The 27511-nt window shown below is 49.7% G+C and overlaps 1 protein-coding gene across 1 annotated transcript; it reads left to right on the top strand.

Annotated features, from left to right (window-relative positions):
• LOC138267381 (ectoderm-neural cortex protein 1-like) lies at positions 1 to 26581 on the top strand. The gene is made up of 3 exons (XM_069216282.1): positions 1 to 133; positions 15782 to 17585; positions 22739 to 26581. The coding sequence occupies exon 2, from the start codon at positions 15797 to 15799 to the stop codon at positions 17564 to 17566; it is 1770 nt and encodes a 589-aa protein (XP_069072383.1). The 5' UTR covers positions 1 to 133; positions 15782 to 15796; the 3' UTR covers positions 17567 to 17585; positions 22739 to 26581.
• Positions 26582 to 27511: the final 930 nt, after the last annotated feature.

The raw sequence follows: 27511 nt of genomic DNA, 5'->3' as shown, positions 1-27511 counted from the left end.
CGCTTCTTGTAGGCTTTGTCCGCGGAGCAGCTACCAGACTCACCCTGAGTGTGCCGGGGGCAGGAGCGGGCTGTCCGGGGAGGACGGAGGGTATGGTGCCCTGAGAGCTGCCTGTGTCTGAGGAGCCGCGCAGGTGAGCGGTGCGGGGGGCTGGAGGGTCCGAGGGGTCCGGGGAGAGGGTGGAAGGGACCCCGGGGGTGTGGGGCTGCACCCCGGACCGAGCTCTGCACTGGTCCGTGTGTCCTGTGAGGCCTCCACCTTTGCTCGGTAGACTTCTGCCCACGATTCCTTCAGCTACCCCCTGCCTGCCCAAGTACAATTCTACCCAGGTCACCGTCCGGCCCTCCGCCTGCCCTTTAAAACTGTTTCTAAGTTGTCACCAGGCCCTCCAGCCTGTCCCTGTAAAGTTCTACCCACTTTGTCGTCCGGCCCTCCGACAGTCCTGTACAGTTCTGCCCAAGTGGACTTCCGGCCCTCCATGCCCCTGTAGAATTCTACCTCCACCATGCCTCTGTAGTACTCTGCCCACATTGGTGTCAGTGCCATCTCCATGCCCCTGTAGAATTCTACCTCCACCGTGCCTCTGTAGTACTCTGCCCACATTGCTGTCAGTACCATCTCCATGCCCCTGTAGTACTCTGCCCACAGTGTGTCAGTACCCTTGGCATGCCCTGTAGTACTCTGCCCACATTGGTGTCAGTGCCATCTCCATGCCCCTGTAGAATTCTACCTCCACCGTGCCTCTGTAGTACTCTGCCCACATTGCTGTCAGTACCATCTCCATGCCCCTGTAGTACTCTGCCCACAGTGTGTCAGTACCCTTGGCATGCCCTGTAGTACTCTGCCCACATTGGTGTCAGTACCTCCACCGTGCCCCTGTAATACTCTGCCCATATTGGTGTCAGTACCATCTCCATGTAGAATTCTGCCCACAGTGTGTCAGTACCTCCTGCATGCTCTGTAGTACTCTGCCCACAGTGTGTCAGTACCTCCTCCATGCCCCTGTAATACTCTGCCCACATTGGTGTCAGTACCTCCTCCATGCCCCTGTAGTACTCTGCCCACATTGGTGTCAGTACCTCCTCCATGCCCCTGTAGTACTCTGCCCACATTGGTGTCAGTAACTCCTCCATGCCCCTGTAGAATTCTACCTCCACCGCGCCTCTGCAGTACTCTACCCACATTGCTGTCAGTACCATCTCCATGCCCCTGTAGAATTCTGTCCACAGTGTGTCAATACCTCCTGCATGCCCTGTAGTACTCTGCCCACAGTGTGTTAGTACCTCCTGCATGCCCTGTAGTACTCTTCCCACAGTGTTTCAGTACCCCCTGCATGCCCTGTAGTACTCTGCCCACAGTGTGTCAGTACCTCCTCCATGCCCTGTAGTACTCTGCCCCCGGTGTGTCAGTACCTCCTCATGCCCTGTAGTACTCTGCCCGCAGTGTGTCAGTACCTCCTCCATGCCCAGTAGTACTCTGCCCGCAGTGTGTCAGTGCCTCCTGCATGCCCTGTAGTACTCTGCCCGCAGTGTGTCAGTACCTCCTCATGCCCTGTAGTACTCTGCCCACGGTGTGTCAGTACCTCCTCCATGCCCAGTAGTACTCTGCCCGCAGTGTGTCAGTACCTCCTCATGCCCTGTAGTACTCTGCCCACGGTGTGTCAGTACCTCCTCATGCCCTGTAGTACTCTGCCCACGGTGTGTCAGTACCTCCTCATGCCCTGTAGTACTCTGCCCGCAGTGTGTCAGTACCTCCTGCATGCCCTGTAGTACTCTGCCCACGGTGTGTCAGTACCTCCTCATGCCCTGTAGTACTCTGCCCCCGGTGTGTCAGTACCCCCTCATGCCCTGTAGTACTCTGCCCGCAGTGTGTCAGTACCTCCTCATGCCCTGTAGTACTCTGCCCGCAGTGTGTCAGTACCTCCTCATGCCCTGTAGTACTCTGCCCGCAGTGTGTCAGTACCTCCTCATGCCCTGTAGTACTCTGCCCACGGTGTGTCAGTACCTCCTCATGCCCTGTAGTACTCTGCCCGCAGTGTCAGTACCTCCTCATGCCCCTGTAGTACTCTGCCCGCAGTGTGTCAGTACCTCCTCATGCCCCTGTAGTACTCTACCCGCAGTGTGTCAGTACCTCCTCCATGCCCCTGTAGTACTCTGCCCGCAGTGTGTCAGTACCTCCTCATGCCCTGTAGTACTCTGCCCACGGTGTGTCAGTACCTCCTCATGCCCTGTAGTACTCTGCCCGCAGTGTGTCAGTACCTCCTCATGCCCTGTAGTACTCTGCCCGCAGTGTGTCAGTACCTCCTCATGCCCTGTAGTACTCTGCCCACGGTGTGTCAGTACCTCCTCCATGCCCCTGTAGTACTCTGCCCGCAGTGTGTCAGTACCTCCTCCATGCCCCTGTAGTACTCTGCCCGCAGTGTGTCAGTACCTCCTCATGCCCTGTAGTACTCTGCCCACGGTGTGTCAGTACCTCCTCCATGCCCCTGTAGTACTCTGCCCGCAGTGTGTCAGTACCTCCTCCATGCCCCTGTAGTACTCTGCCCGCAGTGTGTCAGTACCTCCTCATGCCCCTGTAGTACTCTGCCCGCAGTGTGTCAGTACCTCCTCATGCCCCTGTAGTACTCTGCCCGCAGTGTGTCAGTACCTCCTCATGCCCCTGTAGTACTCTGCCCGCAGTGTGTCAGTACCTCCTCATGCCCCTGTAGTACTCTGCCCGCAGTGTGTCAGTACCTCCTCATGCCCCTGTAGTACTCTACCCGCAGTGTGTCAGTACCTCCTCCATGCCCCTGTAGTACTCTGCCCACGGTGTGTCAGTACCTCCTCCATGCCCCTGTAGTACTCTACCCGCAGTGTGTCAGTACCTCCTCCACGTGGATTCTGCCCACGTTGCTGTTTCGAGCCTTGTGGGGGGCCCCAGGAGTGGAAGTGCACCCCCTTGTTGTCCTCTTCCACAGAGGCCCCGCCCCCCGCTCACCAGGGCAGTGGTGTGCACAGGCCGGCGCTCTATCCTGCCCCAGCAGCACACCCGCCCTCCTCCGTGTCACACTGTTTGCGCTCTCTGTTTGCTTTCCCCCACTTCCTTTGATCTGCTCTGTGCACGCAGGTTCCGTGCACGGCGCGGGTGGCACACTCTTCTTGTGTGCACAAGCGGCTGTGGGGCTGTGCACCGGTTCTGCTGTTTGAAGTGTGGGGTGTCGGGTGCTGAGGAGCACACAGTGCGCACTGCACTCCCACTTTATTTTAAGTGCACTGATGTGGCTTTACTGGTGTTACTTGCACTGTGGTGTGCTGTGGTGCGAGTCAGTGCTCAGGTTGTGTTTTGAGGCTCACACTTTGGGTTCTTCCAAGCACACGGACTGCACAATTTACTGCCTGTTGCCATAATAAGGGTCTTGTGTGCTGTGCATGGTTTGCACGGGTGGAATTAAGAAATGAGTGTGCTTTGCACAACATGCTTTGTACATGGTGTTACAAAACGGCTACCTGGTGAATGGTGCACAAGTTTTATCGAAAGAAAGAGTCCATGACGCACTTCTCCCGTGTGCATGGGCGCAGGGCGGTGTGGGAGGTATATTTCGTTCTTCAGAGTAGGGGTCACCGGTGTACTGCGGTATTTTGGCATTTCATGGACACTGTGACCGTTGAAATAAATGTCTTCACTGTTCAAGGTGTCAGGCACAAGTTTTCACCAGCACAGATGTCCTCCATGCACTGGTGGAGGTAACCTCAGCGGCAGCCTGCTCCCTGAGGGTTGTGCACTGTGTCTGCAGGGCTCCCTGAGGGGTGTGCACTGTCTGCAGGGCTCCCTGAGGGGTGCGCATTGTGTCTGCAGGGGTGTGCATTGTGACTGCAGGGCTCCCTGAGGGGTGTGCATTGTGTCTGCAGGGCTCCCTGAGGGGTGTGCATTGTGTCTGCAGGGCTCCCTGAGGGGTGTGCATTGTGTCTGCAGGGCTCCCTGAGGGGTGTGCATGGTGCCTCCAGGGCTCCCTGAGGGGTGTGCATGGTGCCTCCAGGGCTCCCTGAGGGGTGTGCATGGTGCCTCCAGGGCTCCCTGAGGGGTGTGCATGGTGCCTCCAGGGCTCCCTGAGGGGTGTGCATGGTGCCTCCAGGGCTCCCTGAGGGGTGTGCATGGTGTCTCCAGGGCTTCCTGAAGGGTATGCATGGTGTCTCCAGGGCTCCCTGAGGGGTGTGCATGGTGTCTCCAGGGCTCCCTGAGGGGTGTGCATGGTGTCTCCAGGGCTTCCTGAAGGGTATGCATGGTGTCTCCAGGGCTCCCTGAGGGGTATGCATGGTGCCTCCAGGGCTCCCTGAGGGGTGTGCATGGTGCCTCCAGGGCTCCCTGAGGGGTATGCATGGTGCCTCCAGGGCTCCCTGAGGGGTATGCATGGTGCCTCCAGGGCTCCCTGAGGGGTGTGCATGGTGCCTCCAGGGCTCCCTGAGGGGTGTGCATGGTGTCTCCAGGGCTCCCTGAGGGGTGTGCATGGTGTCTCCAGGGCTCCCTGAGGGGTGTGCATGGTGTCTCCAGGGCTTCCTGAAGGGTATGCATGGTGTCTCCAGGGCTCCCTTAGGGGTATGCATGGTGTCTACAGGGCTCCCTGAGGGGTATGCATGGTGTCCACAGGGCTCTGAGAGGTATAAATTGTGTCTACAGGGCACGGTTCCATTGCCCTACTATCTGCATTAAATGGTGTATGCCTGGCACAATTGACTATTTTTGTGGTGTTGCACAGTGACGTCACACAGTATGATGTTATGTAATGTTTATTTGTGTACTGAACTACCAGCCGCGAGGGTATCCTGGCGCTGAGCAGGTGTGTGCACCTGGCCTGCCTATGGCAGGTTGGTTAATTGAAAAGCCAGACCTCCGCTCCAAGAGGTGGAGACTACGATGTTAGCGCTATATAGTGCTCGCTACCCCTGATGAATGGTTCTGCTCTCTGCCCTCTGGGGTCGTGCAAAGTGTCCAAGTGAGGTGGATCATCGCTCTGGTGTCTGATTTGATTGACTGGTGCGCTGTATTTTCACATTATGGACCGTGGTGCCCCTCGCTGCCCCAGGGTCTGGTGGCCCAGTGCATGACTGCCATGCTTTTGCCTGTGTTCTGGGCTCGTGCACAGTCGTTCACAAGAGTGTGCACGCCTTAGTTGTCTCTACTGGCCGTGGCCCTGAGTTTTCACAGCAAACACATTGGCTCCATTGTCTGTGTGCACTGTAGCTCCTCACCAGCTGCACACACCTTCCTTCGTGCCACTCACTTGTCACTAATATTTCACGAGACACACATTGTACAGCACGTTGCCTCGGTTTGTATGCCTCAGTCCTGTGCCACAGATGACGCACAGTGCATTAGTCTTTCTGTGTGCCTCACTCCCTTGGCACAAGTGCAGATCACTCACAAATCACACAGTGCATTTCCCTTTCATCACACCTCACTCTTGCCACAGATGGTTCACAAGATGCGCATCACACCGGTCTCTCTCCGTACCTCACTCTGTTGCGACTGATAGTACACAGAACACGCTTCGCATTAATATTTCTTTGTGTCTCACTCCCTTGTCTCGGGTAGTTCATAAGAAACGTTCTGCATCAGTCTTAACGTCTCACGCCCACTGATGGCTCACAAGATACGGTGCATCAGTCTTTGTGCCTCCCCTTGCACTGATGGTTCACAAGACGCACGTTGGATCGCTTTCTTCGTGCCTCACTCCCTTGTACAGATGGCTCACAAAACACAGTGCATCAGTCTTCGTGCCTCACTCCTTTGCACTGATGTCTCACAAGACACACAGTGCATCAGTCTTTGTGCCTCACTCCCTTTCCACTGATGGTTCACAAAAACACAGTGCATCAGTCTTTGTGCCTCACTCCCCTTGCACTGATGGTTCACAAGACGTGGATTGCATTGCTTTCTTTGTGGCCCACTCCCATGTACAGATGGCTCACAAGACACAGTGCATCAGTCTTTCTTCGTGCCTCACTCCCTTTGCACCAATAGCTCACAAGACACACAGTGCATCAGTCTTTCTTTGTGCCCCACTCCCTTGGCACTGATGGCTCACAACACACACAGTGCATCAGTCTTTGTGCCTCACTCCCCTTGCACTGATGGTTCGCAAGACGTGGATTGCATTGCTTTCTTTGTGGCCCACTCCCATGTACAGATGGCTCACAAGACACAGTGCATCAGTCTTTCTTCGTGCCCCACTACCTTGGTACTGATAGCTCACAAGACACAGTGCATCAGTCTTTCTTCGTGCCCCACTACCTTGGTACTGATAGCTCACAAGACACACAGTGCATCAGTCTTTCTTTGTGTCTCACTCCCTTGTCTCGGGTAGTTCATAAGAAACGTTCTGCATCAGTCTTAACGTCTCACGCCCACTGATGGCTCACAAGATACGGTGCATCAGTCTTTGTGCCTCCCCTTGCACTGATGGTTCACAAGACGCACGTTGCATCGCTTTCTTCGTGCCTCACTCCCTTGTACAGATGGCTCACAAGACACACAGTGCATCAGTCTTCGTGCCTCACTCCTTTGCACTGATGTCTCACAAGACACACAGTGCATCAGTCTTTGTGCCTCACTCCCTTTCCACTGATGGTTCACAAAAACACAGTGCATCAGTCTTTGTGCCTCACTCCCCTTGCACTGATGGTTCACAAGACGTGGATTGCATTGCTTTCTTTGTGGCCCACTCCCATGTACTGATAGCTCACAAGACACAGTGCATCAGTCTTTCTTCGTGCCTCACTCCCTTTGCACCAATAGCTCACAAGACACACAGTGCATCAGTCTTTCTTTGTGCCCCACTCCCTTGGCACTGATGGCTCACAACACACACAGTGCATCAGTCTTTGTGCCTCACTCCCCTTGCACTGATGGTTCGCAAGACGTGGATTGCATTGCTTTCTTTGTGGCCCACTCCCATGTACAGATGGCTCACAAGACACAGTGCATCAGTCTTTCTTTGTGCCCCACTACCTTGATACTGATAGCTCACAAGACACAGTGCATCAGTCTTTCTTCGTGCCCCACTACCTTGGTACTGATAGCTCACAAGACACACAGTGCATCAGTCTTTCTTTGTGCCCCACTCCCTTGGCACTGATGGCTCACAATACACACAGTGCATCAGTCTTCGTGCCTCGCTCCTTTTGCACAGATAGCTCACAAGACGCACAGTGCATGTCTTTCTTTGTGCCCCACTACCTTGGCACTGATAGCTCACAAGACACAGAGCATCACTCTTTGTGCCTCACTCCCCTTGCACTGATAGCTCACAAGACACACAGTGCATCAGTCTTTCTTCGTGGCCCACTCCCTTGGCACTGATAGCTCACAAGGCACACAGTGCATCAGGCTTTCTTTGTGCCTCACTCCCTTTGCACTAATAGCTCACAAGACACACAGAGCATCAGTATTTCTTTGTGCCCCACTCCCTTGGCACTGATGGCTCACAACACACACAGTGCATCAGTCTTCGTGCCTCGCTCCTTTTGCACTGATTGCTCACAAGACGCACAGTGAGTGAGAGTCCCCGGCGGGACCCATAATCCTGTGCTGCTCCCAGGGCTGCCACCGCACGCCGGTATGCCAGCACGCTTCCTGGGCACATGCTAAAATGTTTGCCCGTCCACCAGATCAGAGCGAGGCATTACAGCCCTGCACCGTGTGCTAAGTGTCTTAGTATAGTGCCCTCGGCTGCAGTGCATTATGGGAGTGGGAAGGGAGCTGAGTGCATGCCCTCAGACCCCTGTGACCTCACCTGGAGCTCGGGCACTCCCGTGGTGAAGGTGTGACATTCCACCACATTCCTGGAGTGCCACAGGGACTGGTGGGTGCCCGGAATCTCAGCGCTGCCCTGCTGGAGAGGCGGGCACGCTTGTTATGTTATATTCATTTGTATAGCACATTAATCACCGGAAAGGGTATCCAGGCGCTTGTGTGTACCTCCACCCTGTGTAGTTTTCTGGTCCCCAAGGTGCTTATGTGAAGAGTCAAAACTCTAGAAATGGCTCTGATGTGTTGAGCGAGCTCATTCCATGTCTTGGGCATGATATAAGCGAATGAGCGACCTCCAGTGTTGATGTTGCGGCTGCTGGGGAATGAGTGATAGTAAGGCAGAGTGTAGGTGTCTGGTGGGTTGATGAAAGTGCATGCACTTTGGAGGGTTGTCCTGAAGAAGTGAGGAGGCTCTAATGTGCAAAGGGAGGTCCTGCCATGTCTTGGGTGAGATGTGCAAGAATGAGTGACTTCCTGTTATGATGTAGCTGCTGGGGAATGAGTGACAGTGAGGCAGTAGTAGATGTCTGGTGGGTTGGTGAAAGCATATACACTTTTAATGGTTGCCCTAGTAATGCCATGGTGGGCAGCACACCGTTGTGTGGCCGATGCCCTCACTTTTTATTGTGCCTGATAATCAGATTACGCACAAACACCCTCCCCCCACCGAGAGAATCGCGCTAAGAAGCCTTAATAGTGTTGGTTGCCGCTATACAAAGGCTGTTGACGCAATATAGAAAGTGGCAGCCCAGTTATGTAGCGCCAAGCACTTCTTGCTAAACAGGGCAAGCTGCCCCAGACATCAAGGGGCCGGTGACAGTGTTTGCTGGTCAAAGGTCCGTATTTACAGGCGCCTTCCAATCCCGGCTCAGCAATTCTGCTGGTGTTCGTGTTATCTTGGGGCTGGCCGTCGCCTCCTTCCTTCCGGGAATCCGGCTGACTCTCTGTGGCTACCATCTCTTGCTCCTTAAGTGCCAGGGAGGGCGAGCCCGTCCAGCTGTGGGGTATGAAATATTCCTACTGGTGCGTCCTTGATGCCCCCTAGAGGACCCGGAATTGGAAGGCGAAGAAGGGCGTCCTGCTGGCCTTCTAAGGGTGCAAGGTTACACCGTCAGGCAGCTGAGGAAGCTGGGCTGGAGTTGTCTCAGACAGTCACATGCGTATTTCTGTCACTTGGTGTCTGTGCCAACCTCTGCTGGAGGTGCCCAGGTTAGAGAATCTCACTCAGGGTAGTGGGCACGGCTGGGCATGTCCAGTCTGCCCCTGGTTGGACCTCCCCGCCTTCCAAAAGCCTCCATCACCAATTCTTTTAAAATATACAGTGGGCTTTGGCTCCGCCCAGATGTTGGGCCCTGTCACCTCATGCTAGTGGCTGTTGGGGCATCACTCCGCCTCCCATGAAGTTATTGCGTTGCCATGCATGACGCGCTATTTTACTTCTCATAAGCGCACCGAATCACGCAGAAAGCAGCCCTTTTGTTTTGCCTGTCAATGCAGCAGCTGTTAGAACACTTAGGTTTTAAAATGCAAAAAAAGGCCTTGCTTCGTTCTTTATAAAAGCACGGATTCGCTTCCGGCTGCCTGAATAACATGTCTTATTCGCAGGTTGAGGGCTTGGCATCCCATGGATGTGCGCGCTGGATATATAAAGTTAAACACTTCATTTCCTTTCATTTCTTGTAAATTCCCGGAATTTGTTTTGTGTTTTAATGTGCTTTAATAATTATCTCGCCCCAGGCCTGTAAGGCTTCAGTAAATTGTACCGTGAAGGCAATTTGTATTCCATTTTGAGTAATTATGTTGATTCCTCCGGTTTCCTAAATCTTCTCCCCCTCCTGTACCCTGGGTGGGCGAGGCCTCCCCTCCCCTGAACCCTACAATGGCGCTGCTGTGCCCTTGTTGGTGGGTGAAGTCATTTGCTAGCGGCTGAGTGGGAGCTGTGCCGGGACATGCCCTCTGAGGCCTTCCCTAACCGGGTAAAGATGGCCGGCCTGTGGGCAGGTCTGTGAGGGACTGTTCTCCACCACAGACCTCCGCAGGCACGTCATTGGACGTGCTGCTCAGGTTTTACCAGGTCTGGGGTGCTTTTTGGGGCCTCTCAGAGGGAATGAAAGGCTTCTTTTATTTTACCCACTTCAGAGGTTACAGTAAAGTCACTTTATTTTTTTTTCTTCAAATGGGATATGTGCCATTAAAATCTGGTGCCGGCTGCCACTCATGTTTATTGGCGAGTTAAGGACTCATGATTATGTGCACCAACAATCTGTGCCACCAGGTGTCCAGTCCGGTCGGGCCCAAACCTTCAAGTTTGTGGCTGTGAGATGGGTAACTGGGCTTGGCTCCTGTGCTGGAGAAGCTGTGGGTGGCATATTTAGTGGCATTTCTGCTCCCTGTGTAGTAGTAACCCTCAGTTTTGGGGCTATCCCCCTGCCCAGAGCTATAAACAATGATTTTGCACAGTGTACTTACCTTAAGTGCATTTGTATAGCGCCTTGACAGGGTTTCTAAGATTCCGAGGTCCTTTTAGAACCTAGGCCCTATTTACAGTTCTGGGGTTCTTGTTGACTGGAACTGGTGTGTTTTGTGGTCATGTTTCCTTTGTTTAGAAGTGAGTCTTAAGGAAAAGAGCTGGCAAGGTTGGACCCACTGTTGTGGTGTTTAGGGGGGCTGCAGGGCCGGCTTTGGCGCTGGCGGCGCCCTATGCAACAATATTTTTTGGCAACCCCACACTACCTTCCGGAAATGTGCCCCTCTTCTCTCCTTAGCCCCCTTTCACATACATTCATCTGTGTTAAAGCGCTTGTAAAGGCTGGCTTTACTAACCGCTCAGCTATCCACACAAGATGTATTTCTGTTCTTTGCAGCAGGTATATTAACCCTCTATGCTACTTTATGGCGAGTCAAAGCTGCAGCTGGACAAACTCCCATCTCTCTCCCTAGCAGGAACATTAATCACAAGAGGTCTCTTGACATTTTAATTGCATCCCTGAGGTTGGACCCACAAGGAACCTTTACAGCAGGTGCTTTTAAATCGCAGGTTTCTAAGTTATTGCTAAACACCACCCACCAGAGGTCTGCACCCCCATTCCAGGTCAGCACCCGGTGCGGCCGCACCGCCCTAAAACCGGCCCTGTGGGGCTGTGCCGTATAGCGCCTGGGAAGCATTTGACTATGGATCGGTGAAAATGAATGAATAGATGTACATGCCGAAATATATTGTGGCTTGTTTCATTCTGATGATGTGCTGAAATATTGTAAGGCACATGAGCAAAGCCGGCAATTGCCCAGGGCCCCCCTTCTTAGATTTAGGCAACATGGGGCTTGAACTGGCAAACAACGGGTGATAAGATTCAAAATTGTTCCAAACAGGAGCCCCAAAATATGTCTTGCCCAGAATCCCCAAAATCCTTACGATGACACGTGTGTACGTTTGTCCATGTCCCTGCCTTGGGTGGATGCTGTGTTTCCGCACCCCTCACACTGCAGGGCGTTACCCTAGAGCCACAGCAGTGTTTTGATTGGAGGCAAAATTGTGGGCTCGGGGACGTGACACTTCCCAGGAATCTGCCCTTTGCATGCCGGGATTTTTAAATCTAGGTTTAGAGCTGATCTGTCAGCCTGGCCCATTCTTACCAAATCTTTAAAATATACGTACTGTGCGTTGTCGTCACCCGGACAAGTATTCTTCAGCGCCTCGCCTCTCGCTATTGGCTGTTTGGCGCTTCATTCCGCCTCCTGTGCATTGCACGATGGAGTATTTTACATTTCAAAAGTATTCTGAATAATAAATCGTTAAAAGTCTATCTCTTGAGAACGTTTTTATTTTATTGGTTTCCCTTCAAGTTTTTTTAAATAATGTTTCTCTAATGTTTTAGAAAAGGACTAAATGTACAAGCCAGAACTTTTGGCTTTGCCAGTGCTTATTAAAATTGTGGTCGCCATTGATGATGTGGTCTGAAAACACCGGCTTGCCTAAGGCAAGTTATCTACAGGGGCTGCTTATCGGTTGGTGTGGAAGGCTGTCAGTACAAATGTCGCCCAGTCCCAGCATGCATTGCTGCCCATCAGAATCCTGGGGCACTGAATATTTAAGGGATAAGCCCTATGTATTAGGGGGCGTGGCCGCATCGCAGAAATCGACCGTTTACTAAGGTAAGTGAAGAGATTGCTAGTCCCCGAAGTGCGCAACCAGTGGGTGACTACACAATCCCACAGTGCTTAATTTGTGCTTGTTTTTTCCGGTGCTAAGCACCGGCACTTATTTTTGAGGGCCGGGGCTTATTCTTCAGCCTCAAGCATTTGCTGCGAGCAAAAGACACATGAGAAAGACGGAGGAAGGAAAAACTAAAAAGCGTCATAAAGGGAGAAAGTTGCAGGATGAGTTGAAGGGGCAGGGGTGGCTGTAAATGGATTGTAGAGGTCCGAGATGGCTTCAGCATTATGCTGCCTCAGTATTCAGTGCTGGCAGATTTAATTACAGCAGTCTCGTGTTTAAGAGAAGGGCTTTGAGCACCGGCACCTCTTTATTTACAAATTAAGCACTGCAATACCACGACCGCAGCGCACGCGCTCCTGCAGACCAGCAATCATTTCTGTAGCATTTGGCAAATACTTGAATGCCCAGATGTGGGTTTTTAATCGGTCTCTTCTGGCCCCAGCTGTGCTAGGGCCACCTCACCCTCTTGTGTTATTGTTCCGCAGCTCTGAGACGAAAATTGAAGGCTGCCCGAGCCGTTTTTAGTGCCTCGTTTTACAAAAATAAACTTCTGTGGGGTCACTGTGCACCGCCCTGTCTCCTGCGGCCTTCCTCCACAGCTCAGGCCTCTGCGTCCCAGCAGAAGTAGGCGGCAGGGGCATCTGTCACTGGTAAGTTGGCGAGTAAGAATTGCCATCTCTGAGCGTGATTTTTGGGCGCTAGGCGGGCACCCGCAGATATTTTCCCAACACGTGTGGTCGTGACCGTTCACGCTCGGAAAGCTGCCGCTCACACAGAAAATCTACTCGAGCAGCAGCGAAACCATCTCGAGCAGCGGCGCCTTCTGGCGCAACACGAGGTGCCCTTTGCGCAGATTTACGCACGGCCAGCGTGACCTGCCGATCTCTGCCGCTCACAGAACTCCGCAGAGTCTCGCAGAGTTTTTATGTAACTCTACGAGTCCCACCCACCCCTGGACTTCAGGCCAAGCAGACGTTTTTGTTTTTTTTGGCCTAAATTGAAAGTACTTCGGACACTGTCCCAAACTGAACTAGCTTAAACGTAACCTTGCCAGCCCAAAGACATTCCTCGAAGATGTTTTTAGTGCAGTACGTTTCTGGCTATTTTTGTCCGAAAGCAGATGGAGAAACATCTTATTTAAACTTGACATTACCACAAACCCATCTTTTGTGGTCCAGTCTGATGCATTCTGGGATGTGTTTTGAGTGGAGACAATGTTCGCTTTTTGTGTTTAGTATTTTACACAGGGACTGCCTTTAGTTTAAGGTCTTTCCGTTTGGCTGCTAAAGCACTGTCGTATTTCAGCAAAGCTATCAACAGTGCAGCAGGCGCAGTGGCACCTGGGCCCCGTGGTGTGAGGGCCCCCTTTTCATCGACTGGTGTTTGTGTTTTTTCAGTGTCAGATCATGGGATCTGAGTCCATTGCACTTGCATGTATTAGGACACGGCGCCGCGGCTGCGTCACTGACTCAAGTGTGACCTTGGTGCTATTGAATGTGTAGAACTCAAGTCGTACCTGAGTGGGATAAGCGGGAGATCCCGGAGTCAGGCTTCCCGGTCCTACCCCCTACTTAGAAGACACTAATCAGAATGACATGTCACCCTTCCTCCGGTGATTGCAGGGACGTAAGAGTACTAATTTAGTACAGGAACGTAATGGTACCCCAATTCTACACCAAAGTAACATCCTTTCCCACCTGCGGACAACAGGGGCCGGATTCACAAAGGCATTTGCACGAGTAAATTCACCTAACACTTGATTTACGCGTGCAACATATGAACTTGTAACATTGGATCACTGTAGTATAATGCAATGTAGGAGTAAGTCTTCTCGCGTGCATGAGGAGTGGGCATGGGAAACCTTCAAATTTGGGAGTTTGCGTCTGAGACAACCTTTTTTTTTCAGTCCATAGTGTTTTCAAAAAGGTTGGAGATCTCCTCCTACCAAAGGAATACATAATTTTCCAGTTTTGAAAGGAGCAGTGAACTCCCCCGAAATGTAGCGGAAGGGGTTTCTGTTTGGAGAAAATATTTTCCTCGTGGAGAAAAAAATAGCAAGTGGAAACGTGCATTTAGTAAGCATTTACGCATGCGTAATTGTATGTACAATCACGCTTGTGTAACTGCAGTAGTGACTACTTCCGGAAAGCTGGTGGCCATGGTGGCAAGAGGCTTCTCAGCAGAAGCATCTGAGTGAACCAGGGCTCCTTCCGGTCAGGTGGGTAACTGTCCATAGTGCAGCAGGTGCAGTGACCCAGGGGTGTGAGGGGCCGGCTACTTCCCACTAATAGCTGTTTTACTACTAAACCCTGGCATGGGGGACCCTTTTCCGGGCTTTCATTAGGGCCCAGGTACCATTGCTCCGCCCCTGCGTCCAGGCTTCCTCATTGGATGTTTTGGGGCTTCACTCGTGACGTCAGAGCAAAGAGTGGAACATTCTGGGAGAACATGTATGGCACAGGCTGTGCAGGCATGAAGGCCCCAACTACAAACTTTGTGTTACAACTTGCTGTAGCGCCTACGGGGCTATCCCTGCACTAAAGATGAACCGGTTCTAGCCGCCCGCCGCCTCGGTTTAATAAACATCTTTTGGCCTGAGGTCTGTCTTTTGAGGAATTCAAGTGCCTTTGAAGTAAGTGTCCATAACGAGGCGCAGCGCGTGCTGTAAGGGTTGGGTCTGAGAAAAATCATTTTTATTATTATTATAATTTTTATTTTTTTTTTGACCTCCCTGGTTCAGTGTGAGCCCGGTTTACCAATATATTTTTGCTTGAGCCGATGTAGAACGTAGTCGACTAAAAGTACAATTTAGACAGGATAATTTACACATTCATTCATAGAATCATCTTTATTTAAATTTTGTATTACTAAATTTCACTCTCGTGGTGGCAAATCTACCAGCACTAGACGTTTACAGCCATTGCACGTTTTCACCAAAGTTAGTTTCGACCAATGGAGAGAATGCACACAAACCTTGCAAGTGTGTCTGGACGTTTTGTACGCAGGGAGATTAAGTGATTTCCCCAAAATCTCACGATGTTGAATATGCCAAGGCCAGGATTTGACCCTGGGTCTTCGGGTTCCAAAGGCAGGCGCTATAGCCACTAGGCCACATCTCCTCACAACTTGCAGACAAGTTCCCAACTTGGAAACAAATGTGGAATTGGCTGTCAAAGGGCGGGTGGGACAGGGAAGGAAACATCCCCCATATTTCAAGGTTTGTGAGGTGTATCTCCACAGAGAAATATTATTTCCTGCTGAAGAAAGAAAGGTTACTTGTGCAGGTGCACTATTCCCAATTACTCGTGTAAATTTCTGCCTTATGGAATCTGCTTGCGTACATTTTTACTCAGTAGGAGTAGTCTTGGAACTCTGACACTGTCATAGATTCACTGGAGCAGTCCTGGTTATCTTCATAAATTGGGGGTTCGAGGAAGATGTATCTCTGGGCGAACTGGGAAAAAAATTGTGGACATAAACCTGAGCATCATATTTATGTATGCAAAATTTCCCAACTGGTGAACATACAGTATTCCTGCTTACTGATGGAAATGTGTGACTAGCATTTCCAGAAGTACTCCAGAAAGTCTTCGCAAATTACATGAAAGTTGGAAATTTGCTCCAAATGTAGCTGAAATCCTCCAGAGAGTAAGTTTCTGACATTCCACGCGGGGTCTTATTGAATGAGACTGAGTGAGCGTTGATTTACATTCTGGACCGAGCATCATTGTTTTTGTTCACCTTGGACCTCTGAAGTAATGCTTTCATTTTCTTTTCCAGGAGTGACCACTGAAAATGTCTGTCAGCAATCACGAGAACCGGAAGTCGAGGTCCAGTTCGGGCTCGATGAACATCCAGCTGTTCCACAAACCGGGCCACGCCGACAGCCTCCTGACGCACCTGAACCTGTTACGCAAAAGATGCCTCTTCACCGATGTGGTGCTCCAGGCGGGAAACCGCACCTTCCCCTGCCACCGGGCTGTTCTGGCCTCCTGCAGCCGCTACTTCGACGCCATGTTCAGCGGGGGGCTGAAAGAAAGCCGCGACACAGAGGTCAACTTCCGCGACGCCTTACACCCTGAGGTTCTGGAACTTCTTCTGGACTATGCGTATTCTGCCCGCGTGATCATCAACGAAGAAAACGCAGAGTCGCTTCTAGAGGCTGGGGACATGTTGCAGTTTCTTGACATCCGCGACGCCTCGGCTGAGTTCCTTGAGAAGAACCTCCACCCCGCCAACTGCCTGAACATGATGCTGTTGTCAGACGCGTACTGCTGCGAAGGCCTCTTCGAGCTCTCCTGGAGGATGTGCCTGGCCAACTTTGCCTCTGTGTACCAAACAGAAGACTTCTTGAGGCTTCCAAAGGGCAAGCTCATGGAGCTGGTAAGGAGTGAAGAACTGGAAGTGGAAGATGAAGCTATTGTCTATGAAGCTGTGATTGGGTGGGTGAAGTTCGACCTCCCCCGGCGCCATGACGACTTGCCTGACCTGCTACGCTGCGTGCGTCTCGCTCTCTTGCCTGAGTCCTATCTGAGAAACATTGTTGCAGCTGATGAGTTGGTGTATGGCCACAAGTTGGGAAAGGAGATCGTGGAGGACGCGGTACGCTGCAAGATGAAGATCTTACAGAACGACGGTCTGGTGACTGGCTTTTGCGCCCAACCTCGCAAAATCAGCCAGGCTTTGCTGCTCCTCGGAGGCCAGACTTTCATGTGTGACAAAATCTACATGATTGATCAGAAAACCAGTGAAATCATGCCTAGGACTGACATCCCGAGCCCACGCAAGGAGTGTAGCGCATGTGCCATCGGGTGCAAGGTGTACGTGACCGGCGGCAAAGGATCCGAGAACGGGGCCTCCAAAGACGTTTGGGTGTATGACACTCTTCACGATGAGTGGTCCAAAGCTGCTCCCATGATGGTGGCCCGGTTTGGCCATGGTTGCACAGAACTTGACCATTGTTTGTATGTGGTTGGTGGCCACACAGCTGTGACGGGCTCTTTTCCCGCCTCCCCTTCGGTGTCTCTGAAGCAGGTGGAACAGTATGACCCACATGCCGATAAGTGGACGCTGATGGCACCTCTCAAAGAAGGGGTCAGCAACGCTGCCGTGGTTGGAGCCAAAATGAAACTCTTTGTGTTTGGTGGCACCAGTATCAACCGTGATAAGCTGCCCAAAGTCCAGTGTTTTGATCCCTGCCTGAACCGGTGGACTGTTCCAACCACCTGCCCGCAGCCCTGGCGATACACAGCCGCCGCAGGGCTGGGCAGCCACGTAGTGGTCATTGGTGGAGACACGGAGTTCTCTGCCAGCTCTGCTTACCGCTTCAACAGCGAGACTTACCAGTGGTCAAAATTTGGGGACGTCACCTCCAAACGCATCAGTTGCCGGGCTGTGGCTTCAGGCAACAAACTGTATGTGGTTGGGGGATACTGTGGTGCGCAACGCTGCAAAACTCTGGACTGCTACGACCCTTCGTCGGACACGTGGAGCAGTGTGACCACGGTCCCATACTCCCTGATCCCAACAGCCTTCGTCAGTACGTGGAAGTACTTAGCAACTTAACACACTCATCCCATGAAAGGTAACTATATGTATTTTTTTTTTAAAGTAATAGTAACCATGTAAATTTATGTTTTGCAAATTTATATTTTAGGGGCCTATGTATCTCCGAGGCGCACATCGCCCCTTGCATTACTTAGGTCTGGGGGTTAGTTGTGTTTTGAGATTTTAGCTCACACTGCTGCAAAAGGGAAGCCAGTACAACAGGAAAACAGTTTGATAGAAAACTATATTCACCCCAACTTTTTCCAAAATGTTTGTAGCCAAGAGTTCAAGATGTTATCTTTCATTCAACCACAGAAAATATATAACCTTATAGTGAGTGCAGATGTTATTTACTTTCAGCTGAAAACAAGGCCTCTGTGTCGAGACTCGTTGTAATAAAAGGTTCCCCCCACTTATACGGTTTATCCCAGTTATGCCTTCGGTTAAAGGTTATCCGGTATAGACTGCTGACCCTCTTAAACCCGTCTCCTCACTGAATCATAAACTGGCAAAGCAGCCATGTGCGTTTCATTCATAGTGTGCACTCCTTACTGGGGGTACTTCACCCTCCAAGTACATTTCTATATGACAAAGATTTTTGTCTCCTGTTGAGGTCCAAAATTCTTCTCCAAGTGCATCAACTGGGGATGTTTCACCATCTTGGCGAAATTGCCTTTTAAATGCCTGAATATGGCACTCAGATAAAAGATGGCCAGGTTACTTCTTCCAAAGCATCAGGGGTGTTGCAGTCCCAGCACGTAAATGTTTTAGCAACTTTTGTTCTGTACCACACAGCGCTTGGCAGGCAAGTGCAGCAAATTAATATTCCGAGAGAGAAGGCAGGGGCTGCCAAGGCCTCTTTTTCCAGTGGCCCTGACAAGGAGTGAGGATGTGTGTGGCTTAGGCAGGCTTCCTGCAGCGCTCGCGACCTGGCCACAAGTTGTCCTCTCCTCCCACACCTGTTCTTGGGTGCCGGCTGGTGGGGCACCCGAGGGGCTTTGCTGTTTTCTCCCAGCTGCCACACAATGTGCCCAAAGTGGTGATCGGCACACTCGCCACCCCTTGGGCTCACACCGCCTTCGCCATTGTGTGCGCGTTTACGTCCAAGCGCCTTTACGCACAGTGGTGGTGGCCAGCTTCTATGAGCTATTAGACTAGTAATGTTCTCGAATATTGAGGGGGGGCATTTAAATACCTTAAAACGCTTGCATGCGTCTTCCCCTCCGTTTCTCAGGAGACGGCCATGCAGGGCAGAGCGCGACAAGCATTGGCTCAGCACCAGAACAGGGACAGGCTCTCTCTTGTGTAATTCTCACGAGTCTCGGGGACCCTCTTTTTAGGACTTTCCCTTTTGGCAGATGGTGAACTGAGGTCCAAGGAGCTATTGTGCCGAGGATCACACATTCACAGGAGGGACAGCAGGAGTAAAACAGGTCTCCTTCTCTTAGAACTCAGTACTTGAGGTCTGATTCACAACTTCTCTTACATAATTCAGTTGACTGTAGGTGGTCCGTAAAGAGCATTGAGAGTATGAAAGTCAGCACTTTGCTCACAGGGCCTGCTTGCGGAATGTCAGATTTGAAAAGCCTGCGGTGAGATGTTTGCCATTTATGGTTGAGCAGACTAGATCCTTTAGGTAAACACCCCCCAAACTATCACATTTTAGAATACATATATTTTTTGCAGGTAGATTCCTACGCTGGAAACCCACAATAATTTTCTTAGGTCAAAGGCAGGAGTAAAAACGTTTCAAGGGTGAGAGAGAACATCCCCATATTTAAAGGGGGTGTAAGTTAGGAGTTTATCCACGAAGCGTAGGGGAAATCCCTTATTATGGGAAAAAAGACACTTACATTTTGTAAGTAAATCTGTATCACACTTACAAATGTTGAGTTTTCCCCCGATTGAAACTCTGTATGTGTAAATGTGAAACTACGACTGTCCTGACTACTCCAGGGAACCTTAGCAAATTGCTAAAACAGAATCAGAAACCTGCTGAGAAACTTGGACATAATCTTTGAGTGTAGATTTCTTACCTTCAGTCCTCTCCCTTTGTAAATTGGCACTTCGCCCCCAGAGATACTTTATTACACCACCACAGTAGATACAAACCTGTTCCTTACGTCGTACGTCTCCTTGCAACGTAGGAGTAACATCAGACAGTAGATTTCCTACCTTCAGTCCCCTCATTTGTAAATCAGCCTTTCGTCACGCGAGCCCGTTTTTTGCCATCACAGTAAACACAAGCAAATTCCTAAAAATGTCAGAAGTCTTTGTAAACATTGGTGTACTATTTGAGTTCATTTCTTTCCTTCGGTCCACATCCTTTATAAATCAGGCCTTCACCGCAGGAATATCTTTCTTCCACACCGCGCCTTCAGAGCACAGAAAGTGGTCCTGGTGACGCGTTCCTTTAACCAGATATCACGTGTTCGTATTTTATTGCATCGCACCTACGCTGGAGACGTATTCATTGTTAACTACAGTGACAACAAATCAGCAACACGTGGTGGCTTGGCAGGTAGGAGGACGCAGAGTTTATTGCCATCTGCTTTCCCTGCAAGGGGGGGGGGGGCAGTTTTATCGTCCTGTTTTCATGCACCCCCGTTGAAAAACAAAAGTGGCTGCTTAAAAACAGCTCTTGGTCACCCGGGCTGGTGTCCCCTTTCCATGGGAAAGCCCATCTCCCATCCAAGATGTCAGCTGGGGGCGGGGTCAGAGGTCGCAAAGTGCCGCTTTGGTTTAAAGACCCGACCAGCTGGTGGTAGCAGTGTGAGGTCCGAGGGAGGGGCAACTATTCGCGGAATGGGAGAAGCGCCTAAGTTTCTAATTACACTCTGGTTTATAGTTTTCCATCTCTGACTCGTGCAGGAGTTGAGGGGATTAGTTTTCCTACCCCGTGTTCCAGCGGGGTCCGTGCCCGCCGCTGCTGCACGTGTGCTCTTGGGCAGGTTGGTGCCCGCGAGGCACGCAGTTCTAGAAGCTAGGTCCTGGTGCCCTACAGGTAGCTGTTGTACTCCAGGGCCATGCCTCAAGGCGCTTTCAGACGCAGTATGCTAGTAGCGCTTTCTTTTTATTCAGCCTGTGTGCTCCAGTCTGACCCGTTATAAAGTCGGGACTACAAATCCCAGAGTGCACAGAAAAACCTAGACTGGATGTGCTGTTTTTATGTCAGCCTGAGATGCCTTTCCCAAATTAACCCTTTAAAAAAAAAAAAATGAGCCCCAATGTGGTAATTTGACAAATTGTCATAACAAATGGACAAGGATTCCTGCACTATGGATACACTTGGAAAGTGAACACATTACATGAATTGTGGGTGTCTACAAAGAAATGGAAATCAGTGAAGAATTAGGAAATGAATAAAAACACAAGGATTTTTACACTTCCTGTAGCACATTTTGAGCGCCCTGTGCCTGTGCACCTTGGCCGCACGCATCAGGGTACCCCTAAGAAGTCATCGACTCGTGCGCTTTGGTTGCAAAGACGCCAAGGGAGCCTGGCCACGCAGTCATACATTGTTGTTGAAACAAGATTAGTACTTTCTAGAAGTGCGGGCAGGAGTCTCCAACCTTTCCTCTTATTCAGTACTAAACCCAGCTAGATTTGTTTTTTCTTAATTTTCATACGGGGCCTTGCTCTCACCATTTTGCTGTGGTTGATCTCATCACGTATGAACCTGGCTGACTGAAAAAAACACGCCCTATAACCTACAGAAATATTAAATAAACCAAGAGAAACTGTCTTCTTGGAGTCACTCTAGCTTCTGGGTGTCCATTGTTGGTCCAGCAGGGCTGCATCCCTGACAGATATTTAGGAGATCCCCAATATCGACAGATAGTGAATCTAAATAGTGAATCTAAATGAGGGTGAGGTAATAATAATTGGGTAACCTGAAAAACAGGTTTGCGTCTGCTTACCCCCCCCCCCCCCCCCCCCCCCCACCTTCTATAGGTTAGAAATATCCTCTACGCTTTTTTCCAGTTCCCCGTAAGTGCGTTTGGCTTCAGGTATGAACAGGAAGTGATGCTTCAGAGAGCAGAAAACCTGATTGGCTGATAGTGGAGTGGGAGGAGCTTCCTGTTCCAATCTTACCTGCACTAGAAAAAGCACGTGGCACTAACACATTTACAACAAGGGGGTTATATATTTGTGTTTTTCTTTTAAAGTTGTTACCGTTTTTGATCCACACACGTGGTGGGTTGCAAGGCCGCCTGGGAGAGAATTTATTCACATCTGCCGGATTTTTGATGGAGGTAATGTTTGGCAGACCTCGTATTCCTCCATAAGTGAATTATTCTATACTTTAAGAGCCTATCAAAACACCAAAACCAACTCTTTCTTGTTGCCTTTGTCTTGAAACTGAAATATAGAGAAGTAACTGCATTTTAGCTCCCTCGAACAGTACAGGAAGTGCATGATTTGAAAATGTAGCTTCAACGAAAACAGGGACTCCAAAATAACTGCCAATGTCTTGCCTAAATCAAATTTCTTCCTTAAAAATATTGAACCTATGTTTACTTTCTATATATGGTCAGGTTCTCTTCCACATACATTTCCTTTGGGTTAATGCACAGTTCTAACTTCAGTCCTGGTATATTTAGGCGCAAGGGCCTGATAATGGATTACAGGCCGCTGCTAAGTTTTGTAGGGCTATTTTTGTGCAAAGTCTTGATTTCTGTAGACTGTTTTGGAGTCTGTTTTTGCAAAATATATTTTTGCACTCTGTTTTCCCATGCCTCCACCCTACTCCCACCTAACCTCCTAAACATCATGCTGTAGGAGTAAGAGATTTTGTAAGTCCATGGCTTCCTCAAGTCAATATATGTGGATCACAAGATCTCTAAAGTCCTTGCGTATTAATTTTCTCCCCCACCGCACTGCACCACCTCCCGCTCACAGTTCAGCCTGCATTGGGTGACCGTATACGATTCTCCATTTTGTAGTGGCCCCATCCACCTGCTTCAGATCCACATATGCAAATCTTGGCGTGAACGCTTGGATCCATTGAGTCTAATTGCGCGTGTAACTGGCTCAGTTTATTGTGATGCAAATTTCTGTTTCTGAGCAGCTGTATTCTTGCACTCTGGTCCACCTCGCTGGACCGTTCCAATTAAACGGCGGGGTGGGGGGGAGATTAAATTGATATCTTGCTAGGCCCTTGAATCTAAACTTGTAAATATTTTTCAGGTTGGTTCTCCGGAGCTCTAGGATGAACAGAAGCTGCATCCAATGTGAGGCTTTGACAAAGACTTGGAACAAACAATACGCGGGAGGCGAAGAAAGGCATTGTACGCGTGCTGGAGCGCGGGCCTTCCCATGGCGAAGAATTCCAGACGTTTCCATGGTGGACGCATCCAAGTTCTGCTGACAGAAGGGGTGTGGGGGACAAAAGGGAGAAAGCCTCAGCTGTGAAGAAAACAACATGGACCTGCACAGTCCTGAGAGGAACACAACATGGCAGCCACCGCAAGCTGTGAAATCAAATGTACTTTTTACTTTTTAAAAACGTTTTTTTTGTTGTTTTTTTAACATAGGCATTTGATGTTTTTCTAGGGTCTTAAAAACTGCCAAAGTGACCCCCAAACATCTAAGGGTCTTTAATAGTCTCCTAGCTGTTCCCCCCCCCCAGTAGTCTGGTACTCAGCTTACCAGAGCGACAACAAAACACACTAGGAACTGCTCGTCCCCTTTATTTCGTGAATGTAGTTGTTTATTGGTTTTCTTCAGGATCTGAACCGTGATGCAGTGCTTGAGAAGACAGAAACTGATATCAGAGTTTTGTTTTTTTTCAATTTTTTTTATTTATTATTTTTCTACAGAAGTTTGCTGTTTGTCTATGAAGGGTCGTCACAATGTAGGCAAGCAGAAAGTAGCCAAAAGTTACATAAATGCAGTGTTACTTGGGAGACTGAATTGTAGGTTAAATACAAGTAGCCTTTCATTATTTCTTATTGGGCCAGGTCTTGTCGGGGAGGTGGTGATTGTGTGGAATTTGGACCGGTAATACAGGGATAAATAGGTTTTGTTGTGTCCATTCGGGTGAATAATTATTTCTTGGGGGACTCAGGCCAGGTCTGTGGCTCTGTAATGCTGACGTGTGTGGGCCAGAGAGAGTCTTACTAAACCCTCCTTACCTCTTCCAGCCCGATGAAGCTTGTCCAGAAGCGCCCAGATCTCCCTACAGTGGTGCCTGTCCAGTCTTTCTTGAGAAATATGTTCCTGGCTTCACATTTGTTGGGGAAGCACATTTGGTTTTCACCTCTGACCTTCTTTCTAGGTGCCTTCATAGGGCTCATCTAGTATTTCCTGTTTAGTGACGCAAGGATGACAAGTACTATAGTCATAGTTGTGAATGTGAATAGATTTATTTATTTATTTTGTATTTTTCCATGAGACATTTTCTACAAATGTTCCCCTCTATTTAACTATCGTCCCCCCTTCTACATAAGAATTGTTTCTGGAAGATCCTTTTCAACTGATATCACTTGATCTCTTTTCTCAGACGTCCCAAGCGCCTAGAGGTCATTTGTTTCCACTGAGCACCAGAGAGGAATCTTTATTCCAATACTACTATCAGTCATAAAAGGGTTTCCCCAGGCCATGCAGGAAAAGTGCCTCTTGAGAAAGCCGCCATCTTGTGATGGCAGGAAATCTCCCAGCATCCCTTGCTCCCTGCTTTGCCCCGAGCTGTGAGTGTTTGGTCTGACAGGTGATGTCTTGTATTAGAGAGATCTGACGCTATTTAGCAGCTGGTTCACTTTTTTATTCCTCTCATGTCTCGAAGATGGTCGCTGATAGATTTGACTCATAAAATCCTTTTTTATTTTTTAAATCTTTTATTTTTCAAAATCCCTTTATGCACATAAACCCTTTGTTGCCATCAGCACCACGGTCTTTATTTGCAGGATTGCTTATTTAAACAAAAAATATTTTCCCCCGTCATCAACCAAGATTCTTTTGCTATAAAGCAAAGCTAACCACCACTCCCCAATACTCGCTCTGCTTTTTACTAAAGGATACGTAAATCGGAGTTGCAAAAAAACACATGATTATTTTTATTTTTGGGTGGATGGTGTGGGGCTCAGGGTAAAATATTTGGAATATTTTGTAGAAGAAGGATGTGCAGTGTAGTTGTGAGACTGGACGGAAGTAGCATCTCGCCAGTCTGTATTTCAGACTCGAGGCGCTATAATGCTTAAAGTGGTGCAGAGCAGTGGCGCTGGAACCAGGGGTGTGGGAGGTGCTGCAGCGCCCCCATAAAACTTTAGTGTTTAGATGGACTAAGGGAGCAATAAAGGTTCCCTTGGAATGTTTTTCTTCTGACAGCACTTGTTGTGATGTCAGAGGCAGATTGTCATGCACCCTCTCTTGCCCTCAGTAAGAGGCTGCTATTGGCCAGCATCTCTAGCACTGCTGCGCGGTGGGTCCCTGTGCTGTGGTACCTAAAGGATGTGCTGCCTCAGTCTAGCGCTGAAAGTCAGGCTGGATCTGTAAAGCTGCTGCCAGGGCCGGACTATCCCATCGGGCATTTCCCTGGAGGGCCTTGGGCCATAGGATGATTGGGTTTTTGGCGGCCCAGGGCCTGCTGCTTCTTCTCTGGCATTCTGTGCAGCTTCTGAGGGTTGTTACAGCCGGCACAGTGAGGGCATAGCCAGGAAGAGAGAGGATGGAAAGCTGATGAGTGCACAAGGATGGGGAGAGACCAAAGAGGGAGTGGGAGAGAAGATAAGAGACTGAAAACGGATGGAACAAGAGAGGGTCTGGTTTGAACATTTTTGGCAGGGCTGCATGTGGTGCCCAGACTGGCACCGATCGCAGGATACTTTGTCCTGCTGAAGGACCACCCTGCTTCTGAAGGCAGGACAGCATCCCCCACAGGCAGGTGTAGTTTGTGTACTACACCTGAGTGCGGGGATTTGCCTGAGGGTCCCTAGGGCTCTAGTACCCCTTGTGGGGGTGGGGGGGGGAGCACACTGATAGTTTGCAACTTAATATTTGGTGCATAGTCAGTGCATCGCCCAAAAGCCTCATTACCCTTGCACCCACACCTGTTATACGACCTTGGTACAGGGGCATAGGTGTTTCCTGCATTTCCATGGGACCACCCCCCATCCATCGCCTGTGGGGGCATAAGATGTGTGCTGCTCAATCATCAGAGGGACCTTGCCAGTACCTGCACCCCCTTCTGTTACACCAAAGTGCTCAGGCTTGCAAAACAATGCATGCAAACACTAATCGCCCCTGGGGCATTTCCTGTTCTGCATCTGCAGATGCTTTTTGCCAATGGAATCCTAAAACTAAGTCATGACATTCACTTTGATCATGTAGAATGTCCTTTCCTACCTGCAGACCCTTTCTCACTCTGCCCCAGCAGTGTCCTGGTCTGAATGAGCTTCAGCCCGTGTCTAGGCTCCTGTTTGCGATCTTCTGGGGACATCGAACACATTGGTGCCAGTTTCGTGAGTGGTTCTGTGGCTGTGGCTCGTGGCACACGAGTCTGTGGGGTTATGGTCTGGTTTCTTCGGATAATGTGTTTTTTGTTGAGGGTGATTAGGACGGATATCTGTGGCATGGGTGAACCAGGCATCTGTGCCATGGTGCAGACCGAAGTTATTTTGGAACTTTTCACTGAGAAACCTTTGAATAGCAAAACCACAAGGAATGTCTGACTCCCCTCCAGCACCTCAAGGGCGAGGTCATTTCTAGACCACAGCCTTTCCCTGGGGACTGGTTTCTCAAAGGTGTTCCCAGGTTATGTGCCTGAAGCTAACCTCTTAATTAAAAAAAACGATTAAACTGACCTTTAATGTACAATACCTAAGGCTCATGTGATTGTTGTGTAATTGTTGGGTATGGGGCATGTTGCCATCTTTAGACCTCTGACCCAACTTTACTACTTTTTGCTAAAACAACGCGTCTCTAATCTCCCCTCTGGTTGTAAAGTTTCATTTGTTTCTGTGTCATACTGTACTGTTTAATATTTCAGCCAGGAGCTGCTTTGATACGTTTAATAAAAACATTTTAAACACAGATGTGGTCTTTCTTATACCTCCTGTCGTTGGGGCTGGGGCGGGATAAGAGAGAGGACAGTGAAGTGAGAGGGGGCCTTTTTAAAATGGACATAATGTGTTTTTCCAAAATTACGTTCTACCTAATGTTATAAAAAGAAAGAACCTTACAAATGAATTAAAAATTGTCTCAGGGGACATTATGGTTTCAATTAAAAATAAACATCACTGACACTCATCACTACAAACCCTGTAACAACCCCCAATCCCCACCACCACGTCACTGCATTCATGATGACTTCAGTAGTGCCTAATGGCCTTGGTATGTCCCAGTGCACCTAGTGCTGGGGATAAAAACACCAACTAGGCATGAGGGGTGTTCTTGAGAATACACTGGGTGCTTCATTTTGTGGTAAATAAAATCACAGAGAAAAAGTTTTTTTTCAGCCCGGTGCCGGCACTGTTGAATGCTGGAGCTGCCAAATACCGAGGCTGCCGTCTCTTGATTCCGCCTCATGCCTCTTTCTTCCACCTCCTACACTTCCTGTCGCTTTATCTCATGAATACCGAGGCTGCTCGGTCTTGATTCCACCTCATCCCTCCTTCTTCGACCACCTGACACTTCCTGTCTCTTTATCTCATGAATACCGAGGCTGCCTGGTCTTGATTCCACCTCATGCCTCTTTCTTCCACCGCCTACACTTCCTGTCTTTTTATCTCATGAATACTGAGGCTGCCTGGTTTTGATTCCACCTCATGTCTCTTACTTTCACCCCTAAACTTCCTGTCTCTTTATCTCATGAATACTAAGGCTGCCTGGTTTTGATTCCATCTCATGCCTCTTACTTTCACCAACCTACACTTCCTGTCTCTATCTCATGAATACTGAGGCTGCCTGGTCTTGATTCCATCTCATGCCTCTTTCTTCCACCAACCTACACTTCCTGTCTCT

This window comes from Pleurodeles waltl, chromosome 12 (assembly GCF_031143425.1).
Source record: "Pleurodeles waltl isolate 20211129_DDA chromosome 12, aPleWal1.hap1.20221129, whole genome shotgun sequence".
Taxonomy (NCBI): domain Eukaryota; kingdom Metazoa; phylum Chordata; class Amphibia; order Caudata; family Salamandridae; genus Pleurodeles; species Pleurodeles waltl.
This window is presented reverse-complemented; position numbering and strand designations above follow the sequence as displayed.